The sequence below is a fragment of the Sceloporus undulatus genome, chromosome 1, assembly GCF_019175285.1.
Source record: "Sceloporus undulatus isolate JIND9_A2432 ecotype Alabama chromosome 1, SceUnd_v1.1, whole genome shotgun sequence".
Lineage (NCBI taxonomy): Eukaryota > Metazoa > Chordata > Lepidosauria > Squamata > Phrynosomatidae > Sceloporus > Sceloporus undulatus.
The window spans coordinates 284,532,805-284,544,433 of NC_056522.1; the positions used below are offsets into that span (position 1 = coordinate 284,532,805).

The window sequence follows — 11,629 nt, forward strand, 5'->3', positions numbered from 1 at the left end:
GGTTTGGCACCGCTTTAACTCTTTCTGGCTCAGGGCTATGGAATTCTGGGAGTTGGAGTTTGTTGTGGGCCCAGAACGGAGCGGATCTGTCCTGGAAAAGGAAGACCTCTGGTCGCCCTGAGTGTAGGACGTGGCAGGGAAAATGTAGGACATAAAAGCTCCAAACATTTCCTACCTAGTTTTTTGAGGGTTTTGGGGGCTCTGCGGCCCTGTTCTAGAAGAGTTTCTTCCTTCACGTTCTCGGAAGGTTGCAGCCACAGATGCTGCCCGAAACTGTTCCAGACCACGGGCCCAGAGCCCGAAAAGCCCACAGAAAACGAGGGGTGCGGCTTCACATTTCATACCTGCAAGTGGTGCTCCTGCTCCAAAGGGAGGAAAGAGAGAGAGGGAGAGAGAGAGGTTGGATCCGTCCTGGAAAAGGAGAACAGAAAAGGAGGACAGAAAAGGAGGACAGCCAAGAAAAAGGGAGGACACGAGCAAAAAAAGAAAAGAAAGCTCACAACACCCATCTCACTACACACACACACAGAGACACGTGTTTCTTAGCCAGAGCCTGCTGAGAACAGAAAGCCTCTTGGGAATTCCTCCTGGAGAGAAAGGTGGCAAAGTAAGGCCTGGAGGAGGAGGGGGAGCGGAGAGACCGTGGGGCGGGGGTCCCTTGCCGCCTCTTCCGTGGGGAGGGGGGGTCCGTGGGGGGTGGGCGGGGTGGGCGTGGCCTCCTTGGGGGCGTTGGCTCCTCCCCTTCCTCGGGGGCCAGCCCCCTCCATGAGCCGCGGCGCTTTCGGGGCTGGAGAGGGCAAAGCCCAGGCATCGGAGGCGGCGTCGGAGGCGTCGGCATCTCTCGGCCCCTGGGTCCAGCCTGGGTCCTTCCCTCCTTGCTTCCCTCCCGGCCTGGCTGCTCCCTCTGCCCTCCTTCGCCCTTCCCTGCCGCCCTCTTGCTCCGCTCGGTCCTTCCGAGGGCCACCCTGGAGAGCCACCTGGCGCTGGCGGGGCTGGAGCCGGGCGCCGGCCTCCCCCTCCCGGAGCCAGCCTCCCCGAAGGCGCTCAGCTCCGCCTGGGGCCCCAGCAGCGCCTGGCCCAAGGGCCCCCCCGCCGGCAGCGAGTGGCTCTTCCCGGCCAGGAGGAAAGCCGCCGCCGCCGCCGCCGGCGAGCAGCAGATGGGCTCCTCTTCCGACGGGCGCGACCTCAACGCCCTCCTCCCGCCGCCGGGGAACGGGGGCTGCCCGATGGCGGGCCAGTGGGCTCCGATGCTGGACTTCCCTCCCCCGCCGGGCGCCTCCTACGGCTCCCTGGGGCCCCCTCCTCCTCCTCCTCCTCCTGGCCCTCCGGCCTCGGCCTTCATCAAGCAGGAGCCCAGCTGGAGCGCCAGCGAGCCCTCCCCCGAGGAGCAGTGCCTCAGCGCCTTCACCGTCCACTTCTCCGGACAGTTCACCGGCACCGCCGGGGCCTGCCGCTACGGGCCCTTCGCCGCCCCGCCGCCCCCGCCGCCCCCGCCTCCGCCCCCGCCCCCGGGACCCGGACAGGCGCCCCCCGGGCAAGGCAGGCTCTTCCCCGCCGGAGCGTACCTGCCCAGCTGCCTGGAAGGACAGCAAGCCCTCCGCAACCAAGGTAAGCCCCCACGGGGACACTGCCCCTCCGCCCCGGGGGAAGCCTCGCCCCGGAATGATAGGCACCCACAGAACCAGCGGGTCCAACAGGAGGAGACCCATAGAACCAATGAGTGGACCCATAGAATCAATAGATGAGTGGACCTATAGAACCAAGAGGAGTGGACTCATAGACCAATATAAGTGGACCCATAGAACCAATATTTTAGTGGATCCATAGAACCGATAGGAGGACCCCTAGAACCAACGTGAGTGGACCCATAGAATCAATATATGAGTAGACCAACCCATAGAATCAATTTAAGTGGACCCATAGAACAACTGGGCCACTTGGGCTTTGCCCTATCATCAAGTCCCCTTCATTCTCCAACTGGGACTTGGGCTGTCGTTGTTGCTCTCAAGCCGTTTGCGACTTATGGCGACCCTAAGGGCGACCCTGTGATGGGATTTTCTGGGCAAGATGGGTTCCAGAGGGGGCTGGCCATTGCCTTCCTCTGCGGCTGAGAGAGTGCGACGTGTCCGAGGGCACCAGTGGCTTTCCATGGCCGAACTGGGACTCGAACGCTGGTCTCCAGAGTCGTAGTCCAACACTCAGACCATTGCGGACTAGTAACGAGATTTAGCCCTAAATCTTTGCGCCTGCCTGCCTCCCCATTACCTTCCGCCGATGGGAAAGAAGCACCTCCTGTCCGATGGCAGACCGGATCCCGGGAGAAGGAGGGAGGAAGGGGGAGCCTTAGGCCCAGGGCGAAATCCCCTCCGCAGGTGGCATTTTCCTCCATTCTCCCAATGGATAGCCTCGCAGTCCCTTTAACACTTAACACTCCAAGAGAGCATTTAAAAATACAGCTTAGGCGCCCAAAGAAAAGGAGCAAGCCAAGTGACCCAAGGAATGTGAACACAGCAAACCTCGGAAGCGTTTTAGGTGTGAACGGGGCTCTCACCCTCAGAAATTTAGGGACTAAAGGAAAACTTCATGGGGCAGAATTCTTGTTGACGGGGGACAATGTCCTAATTTCGGGGGACATGGGTTTGGGAAAGTGGGTGTGGGGATCTCTCTCAGAGGCGATCTCTGGGCAGCTGGCATAGGCTGCATCCGCAGTGCAGAAATAATCCGGTTTGACACCACTTTAACTGCTATGGAATTCTGGGGGTTGTATTTTGTGAGATATTTAGCCATCTCAGTGAGAGAGCTCTGGTGCTACAACAAACTCCCCGGATTCCATAGCATTGAGCTGTGGCAATCAAAGTGGTGTCAAACCGGATTATTTCTGCAGTGCGGATGCAGCCATAGTGGCTGGCGGGACCCTGCCTTTCCAACTCTCCATCCCCCGCTTCCATTGAGGTCAATGGACAGAAAGGACTGGAGTAAAACAAATTCCTTTGGCTGAGATCTTCAATGGACCAAAACAAATCCCGCTTTCTTTGCCTGGCATGAAAGCAACCCTCTTGCCCACGTCTTTGGAGCAGGAGCCTGGGCATCTTTACGAGAAAAGTTCCCCCCAAAGCTTGGGCTGCGGCCATCCTTGAAGGCGTCAACATCCTAAACATGATAATGTCCATGAGACATTAAGCAGGAGTTAGTACTGAAGGCTATGGGCACAGGGATCGCTACAATGAATAGTAAAATTACTCTGTTAAGGTACAATGAAATGAATAGGGACCCCAGGTATCTGAGTAAGTAGGCTCAAGTCTTAGGGAAGCTCATGCTACCGATTTCTTTCTGTCAACGAGTCTCAAAGGTGCTACAAGATCCCTTTGCAATTAGGGACCAAATAGGTCAGGAGTGAATGTTTTGGGGCTGAGCTCTGGATAAAGCGGGTGCAGCGTGTTCACCTCCCATGACTTGGAAACTATTCAGTAATACTTCAGTCCCATACTTACTTACCTGTGAGTAGGCTCCACTGAACAGAATGGGACCCGTTTCTGAGTGGATACCTAGGGGATTGCATTTCTAAGGATGTGCTTGAGGAAGGGTGTGTTTAGGATGGGACAGAAAATCAATGCAGGTTGGGAATTGGATTGTGAATTATAGTTTTGCATTTTATATTCGGCCAAATCCAAATTGTGTGACTTCGCAATTTAATCCACAGGATGAAATCCAAATTTACTGCAACCACCGGGCTATTTAGCATTTAGCAGTGGTTTCAGGGGTCAGGAGATAACGCTGGTGATTTTGGTAACCCTCCCTTAATTTTTCTTTAAAAATGGTTCTGCATGTTTGCCTTTCAGTCCCAAAGCACAAGCCTGTCCTTGTTCATCTTTTCACACTAGATTGTTAGGTTTCTTGTTCCAGCGAGAGGAATTCAATGAAAAATTCAGAATGCGCGTTTCATTACATGTCCGAGTTTTTTCTTTCAACAATTCTGGTTCGGAAGGTAGTTATTATGTATGTCGGAAGTACCGTCTTCGTTTTCGTGTTCTATACACCTATGAGTTCCCATGCAAAAACATCTTCCGATAGGTTTGTCAGTGGAGGTGGGTGGGAATGCGTAGGACTAGGTCTTACTAGTGAGTCAAGAGGTGTAGTAGGAAAGTGCTTTGAGTAACTGTCTGGTGACATCTTTAGTGGGTGTGGAAATTACTTTTAATAACCCTTAGGGATATCAGTAGAAATGTAACTACGGGGTGGGTTGGGGATGGGGCAAATTGAGGGTATTACTCCTCCTAGTAAGAACTCTGCCCCCAAATTATTTCCCCCTCACTCCCCACTTTCCCCGACTAGAGGGAAACACCTAGAGAGGTCTTACATTTGCTGTGTTTGGTTCCCTTGGTAACTTTGCTCCTTTGGATGCCCAAACAGTGTTTCCAAATGTAGAGAGAGCTTGTAGCACCTTTGAGACTAACTGAAGTTAGTTAGTTACGAACTGAAAGTACTAACTTTAGTGACTGTTAGTTAACTGTTAGTAAATGTTAGTTAGTCTCAAAGGTGCTACAAGATTTCTCTACATACTGATTCTACAGACTAACATCTTTGAATTCTACCAATATTTCCAAATGTTCAGCCGAGGTTTTGCATTACTGCAACGCTAGAAATTTGGGGAGGGGTTGAAGGAAAATTTCATTTAGGGGGTCAAAATACTTATGGGGGATATGATGCCCTCATTTTGTTGCCTTTAAGTACACCCGTCTTTCTTGTATCAGGCAGTGTTTACTTATTTTTAATCGGTGGCAAAAACTAGTTGTTAAGTCCCGATTAGTGTAGACCCGCTGAATGGATTCGAAGTGTTATGTCAACACTTAAGTAAGCCATTGATTCAATGGGCCTACTGTATTTGGGACTAGTATTTGGGTCTACTGTATTTGGGACTACTGTATTTACCCTTAGGAGTAAATTCACATTGTCAACGCCTCCTTCAAGCAAACAGGTTGTAGTAGTGCTTTTTTTTCCTTGAAAAAAAATTGTGGCAGATAGTAGGGGAACTCTTGATGACCCTCTGAAAATATTTGGTTGATGTTATGAAAACGAAACCGCGGAAATGACATTGGTCCACAGGAATTTAGGTACTGACTTCTGCGGATTCTGACTCCAAAAACTGTTGGTAAGTGATGCTGGCAGGTTTTCTGAACCAGAGGAAATATTGGTGGCTGAAAGTGGAAGGAGAAATTAATAGTTTTCCTTCTGGAGTAGATGTTAAACACAAACACAAAACCCACACAGCTAGTATTAGTGTGTTCTGTATTAATAACCGGATCCACAGGGAGATATTTACAGAGTTCTGTAAATCCTACGATCATTGCAGAGGGTTATGCCAAAACCCTTGCTTTAAAAAGTACAGTTCTTTGGAGGAGAACCGAATATTAATCGTCATTTAGAGCTCCGATCCAGAACTTATTTGTGTAGTGTTTTAAATCCCGTTGAAATCGGTGGGATTTAACCTCTCCTTTTACACATTTTACTAGTGAGTAAACCCACTGAACACTGTTAAAGTCCCGCAGATTTAAAACACTTTATCTTAAAAATATAGACCCAAAGGTCTTCGATTTTACTTCGGAAGAGAGGTGACCACGAACTGGAAGGACCTTTCAGCAAAAGTTCCTTTTACTGAAGTGACCCGTTTCTCTCGTTTTAATCTGATTTTCTCTATGGAACGGGAAAGGAGTTTCCATTAACTTTTCAAAAAGTCTATAAACTTTTTGAGAAATGACAAAATTATTAGAGCCGCTGAAAAACGAGATTCCAGTTCATTTTAGTAAAGGCTTTGTGGGAGAAGTTCTGGCTTGCTTATTCTCTAGTTGGTTTATTGTGGCACTCGCTTTTCCTCCGCAGATACATGGAATGAAAGAATAATATATTTAGCTGAGGATTGCGGGAGGTAATTCGTTGTGAATACCATAATTACTTGTGTTTACTTTTCTCTTGACCTTGTTGCAGTTCATCCCCAGGAAAATAAGAGAAGGAACCCTTCCTGACTGATTCACTAACTTTCTGATCCATGCTAACAGATCTTAGAAAAGATGCAGTGGCTGGACTAGTCAAATCGACAGCGAGGGTACATTATTTGAACAGAAAAATCCATTTCATTGGATTAACTCTCCCACCGCATTTATTTCATATTTGAGAGGAGGAGGTGGTTTTTTTTTTCAGTTTTAAAAAAGTTTTAAAAAACCCAAATGAATGCAGAAAACTATTCTCACCCTTTAAATTAATCCTATACAGTACTTTTAAAAAGCTATCTCCTCGGTGGGGTTAAAGAAACGAACTTGCCTTGTTTGTTTGTTGTGCCTTCAAGTCGCCTGTCAACTTAGGGCAACTTTACATGGTCTATTATTATACTTGTCTTGACCTGTTTCTTGCTATACTTTTTAAGAGGAGAGAGAGGGGATTCCTGCCCCAGAAAGACTAAAATGGGATGGGATGGGTGGGTTGTCCTGAATTGGAAAACCACCACTCCTTTATAGTTGAGACTTTACAGGAATTGGTTAATCAGAAGTGTACTAAATGATCAGCTCTAATAATAATAATAATAATAATAATAATAATAATAATAATAATGAGACCTCCCAGGAATAATGAAAGATGCCTGTTTCAATTTACTTGGGAATAAGCTATAGTAAGCATGTAGAGGACACTTCTACCTACACACTCTGTTTGTAAGAATCTTCATATTTAAAGATATTTTAGTGTTGATGGACAGGAAACAAACATTTGCCTTCTTTAGTTTTTTGTGGGTTTTTCGGGCTCTGTGGCCGTGTTCTGGAAGAGTTTATTCCTGACTTTTCATCAGCAGATGCTGAATAAACTCTTCTAGAGCAAGGCCACGGAGCCCGAAAAACCCACAAAAAACTATGGATGCCGGCCATGAATGCCTTCGACTTCACTTTAAAACACTTCAAAACACTTCCCGCTCCCTATAAATAAGCTACCTGCCCTATAGGGCTGAAGATCTGACCTGTCTTATATTGTCTAAATGGTTAGGTTGGGAAGGCAATCCATTTTTGTTAATCCAAGAAACCTTTCCTAAATACAGTAGTTGTTCCACTGCCCCTCCTTTTAAGAACCCTTTTAATATTATATAGCAATTATTGATGAACATTGGTTTGCTATTGGGTCTGACAATACCTTTAGCGATTTTATGGAGGGAGTGTTTGTCTGTTTAGGTATGTGTGGAAGACTGGGCAGAACGAGGAGTTTGGCAAAAGTGTCAGAACAAAACCAGAGTGTCTCCTCCTTTTAAATGCCAGTGGTCAACCTTTAGCTGGTTTTGAAAAGTCAAAATTTCAGACTACCTCTGTCACTACAGACAGCAGATTACATCTGACTGAAAACCTCTCTTTAGGCAGACTGAAACATAATTTTTTGAGAAACTGACTTCCTTTCAATAAAAATGGTATTTCTGTTCTGTTCCAAGAGCCGACCAAGGAGATTAGGGTTCAAATCCTGTTCAGCCACGGGAACTTTTTGGGTGACCTTGCCATCAGCAAGCTCCACTCTTCAGACAAAGACCTCAGAATAAATCTTTCCCAGAAAACATCATAACATGATTTCAAATTCACCCATTTCCCACCCATTTCCTTTTGTGTGATCAAACACCCCACAGAAGTCTGACCTTATTCCTTGATTATTTCTGGCCTTTGAAGAAAACATTAAAGGGTTTAGATATGGGGAAAAAAGAAGAAACAGTTCTAAGGACAAAAATGTATATTTAACAACTAAAATGAAAACAGTGCTAGGTAAATTACTTTATCCTAAATCTATGCTTGCTTGGAAAACATGTCAATGCTTTAAAAAACAAAACTGTTTAGTTCTGTTTAAAGGCAGAAACTCAAAAATTCCCTCTTGAGGAAACTACGGGATTCTTGTCGGAGACCCAGTGTGTAACCCCTCTCTTTTAAATCCGAGGCCCACCGCTGGCCTTCTCGCTGAAAGCAAGAATATATCTATTCCTTTCAGCCATTCCTGGAGAAAGGATCCATTTTCGTTGGCAGCGCAAGCACCTTTGCACCCAAAGGATCTGACTCCGCCTAAAATTCATATTACAAAATTCAAAGTTCTGTAACTTTTTCTGGCATGGAGGGGAGAAAGCAGCCTCTTACTTTACCCCCTTTTATTTATACTTCATACTTTAAACTCACTGACCCACTCCTGACTTAAAGGATGGGGAATCAGAAGAACTAGCGGAGAATAGGAGCGCTGCGGAGGGGTCCTGTCACTCTTTTTGAGTGACAGCTCTAGGAGAGCACCTTGGATAGAGATTGGGGCTGCATCCACACGGGAGGAATAATCCGATTTGATACCACTTTAGCTGCCATGGCTCAATGCTGTGGAATTCTGGGAATGGCAGTTTGTTGTGGCACCGGATTATTTCTCCCGTGTGGATTCGGACTTGGATCCCGCTCTTTATATTTTGGCAAAGGGAGGAGAAGATCAATACACAGAAGCGGTGAATTAGGAAAGGTAAGGCTACCCCCCAAATCCTTCTTCACCAAAACCTCAAACCCTTGGAGTTCCTCCAGCTTCCACCAAAAACAAGCGGCCAACCTGGCTTTCCCTTTCCTGGGGATGTATGCGTGCGTGTGTTGTGTGTTTTGGCGGCTGGGAAGAACCCAGGACAGCTGGCCAAGAGTTGTTTGTGGGGGGAAATGGATATAGTGTTCTTTTGCTTGGAATCAGTCAAGGTTGAAGTTAAGGTTTGAGACGGGTTTTCCCACCGTGGGAAAGAGGTTACCTTGGTGCTTTTGCCAAATCTTTGATGGGGAAGGAGGGGGGGGGGGGGGAGAAAGAGAGCCCCAGCCCTGCTCTCTCTTGTTTTGAATCTTGGCCCCCTTTGGGTGCCTTTTCCTCCCCTCCCTTCTTTTTTGGCAGCTGGCTTCCTCTTCCTCCTCCTCCTCCTCCCAATGGGATCCCTTCGGAAGGGCTGCCTTCTTCTCCAGATGTCCCGATTGCCCTCCTTTTCAGCACGTTTTAATCAGGGCGGCCTCCGATAAAAGTCCTAATTAAAGAGACCCCGCTATCTATCAAGAGCCTGGCTCAGAAGTCCCTTATCGCATTCCTGGGGGAAGCATTGGGCCAGGGCAGCACCGAAACCCCCGCCTGGCTCCCAGTCCAAGTGGGAAGGTCAACCAGACTCAGCTGCCCACTTTGGGGGGGGGGAATGAGAGGGGGAGGTCCGGGGTGGGTGGGAAGCTTCAATATTTGGGGAAAGCAGAAAGAAAGAAAGGAAGGAAGGAAGGAAGGAAGGAAGGAGGAGAGTTGCCTTTGCTTTGTGGCTGAGATAAGGCGGCCCGGAGCAGCTGCAGGGTGGAAGGAGGAGGGCAAGGCTTGGGCACACCGGCCTTGACAACGCTGCTCAGGGTCACCAGGTGTGTCCTCACCGCAAAGGAGGGCATTTTGGAGGACATTCCCAAAAAAGAAGGAGGGCAGGACCAAATCAAAGCTCAAAGCACTCCTTATATATATTTATAAATTCATGCTTCTGAGTCCTGCCCCAAAGGGAGGACGTTTTGGAATGCCACCAGATTGAAATGGAGGACTTGTCCTGGAAAAGGAGGACACCCTGTGTGCCCAGTGGACTCACAGTGCTGCAGAAAAGCCCTTCCCAGCCCCCCAGCAGGGCCCCGACAAGGGGGAGAAGGGAGGATTGCTTCCCTCAAATAAGGATTCTGCCTCCGCAATGACATTTTATTCACAATTTCTAGCGTGGCTGTAACTTAAACTTTCAGTTAAACCATTCAAGAGAAATAAGATCTTGCAGCACCTTTGAGAACTGAAGGTAGAAATTGGTAGCCTGAGCTTTCCTACGCTTGAGCCTATATTCCCTCAGATGCATTTGGTGCAGAGAAAGATCCCTTTGCATACTGATTTTCCAGACCAACGTAGCTATGTCTTTGAGTCCTACCATTTAGAAAATAGGGCAACTGGCATCTAAAACCCACAAATCAGGGATGCTTTTAATGGGCCAACCAAAATACCCTTTTAGTTGGCAAATAGCAAATACTTTTAATCGGCTAACCAAAATAAATGTTGGTTGGCCGGTTAACGGTATCACAGTCTTGTGGATTTTGGATGTTATTTCACTTTGCTATATGGACAACATGGCTACCCCTGAATATGTCCTTTTCAAATGGTTTAGGCATCCCAAGGAAAAGGACAGGCAAAGTGGCCAAAGGCAGTGAATAGAAGGTGTGCACAATGTAATGCGAGAAATTTGGGGAGTTGCGGCCCTGAAGAAGGGAATTCCTACAAGGGAAACTCTCCCTTGCCCTCTTACAGACTTAAAAAGCCCTCCTAGGCTCAGGGTGACCAGACGTCCTCGTTTCCCAGGACATGTCCTACATTTCTGCCTTCTGACCAGGAGGAATTTAAAAATATCCTCCATTTGGAGCATGACTAAATTCAAGGACATTCATTTCTAAGGGTGAATTATATAAGTTTCAGTCAATGGGTTTTATTATCCAGGAAAGCTGCAAGAATTAGATGCCCTTACTATGAATTAAGTTTAGGAAATCCCTAGTAGAGTATGTGTGTTTTAATAGGGAGGCCCTATACTTAACGCAGGTATGTTTGCTTCTATGGAAGGGGCAGGATTCCAATGTACATCGATGGTAGCCCACCATCCCTTTTCGGGCCATGTTTCAGCTTCTCTATCAGGGCAAATACATAGGGCCCAGGGGCTCTGGAGCCTGTCGCGGGTCTGTTTATAGGATGTGTGCCTGTCCTGGATATTTTGATTACTCTTTCTTTTCAAGCCAAACAAAAACTGAAAGTTCGCCTTCTGAATACGTGCCGTTCTCTGTTAATTCTAGTGGAAGGTTAAACAATGCTCCCCCAAGGTAATAATAACTCAAGAGTGTTTGGAGTGATGGATTATTGATCTGGAGAACAGGGTTCTGAAACGCGCTGGGTGCCCTTGGGCAAGTCGCATGCTCTCAGCCTCAGAGGATGCCCATGGCAAGCCTCCTCTGAACAAGTCTTGCCAAGGAAACCCTAGGGCAGGGTCGTCTTAGGGTCACCCTAAACCGGGAATGACTTGATGGCACACAGCAGCAACAACAACATTCCTCCCTCTCTTTCTCTCTCTCTGTCTTGGGACTCTCAGAGTAGTTTTACCAAAGTAAGGCAAAGAAGTAGTATGCAGGTTTCATAGCTTAAAACTTTACTACAGTAGGCACTGGGGTTTGGTTCCACAATAACAACAATTGGCTTACACATCTTAGGGAGTGCTAGTTCACTTAAAAGTGGTATACAAACGCTATTGTTATCTCATAACAACCAGTGTTATAGCCTGCCTTTATGTTCCTTCCCTTGTTCTAAGTCCTGTCGAGATGAATTTAGGAAGGGAGGCCGACATCGCCCTTTATCAAGCCGCCTTCTTCTGTTCCGGGCAGCTGTGGCTCGGGTGGCATGGAAATCCTTCTCATGGGACCTTTACCGCATTGACTTTTGTCAGTGTTGTCCCTTGTGTCCCTCCTCCCTCTGGTCGCCCTGATGTCCCCTATGGATGGAAGGAAGAGAGACTGGCCAGTCCTCATGTGTGGGAAAACACAGAGTTTAGGGGAAAATGAAGCCAAAAAATCTAAAA

General features: G+C 47.6%; 1 protein-coding gene across 1 annotated transcript in view; it reads left to right on the plus strand.

The window, feature by feature from the left end:
• Positions 1 to 1,019: 1,019 nt before the first annotated feature.
• Positions 1,020 to 11,629, plus strand: part of WT1 (WT1 transcription factor) — a 75,305-nt gene continuing 64,695 nt past the window's right edge. The window contains exon 1 of the mRNA XM_042446893.1: positions 1,020 to 1,608. Coding sequence (XP_042302827.1) covers positions 1,158 to 1,608 — 451 coding nt within the window. The 5' untranslated portion in view covers positions 1,020 to 1,157. The remainder of the gene's footprint in view (positions 1,609 to 11,629) is intronic.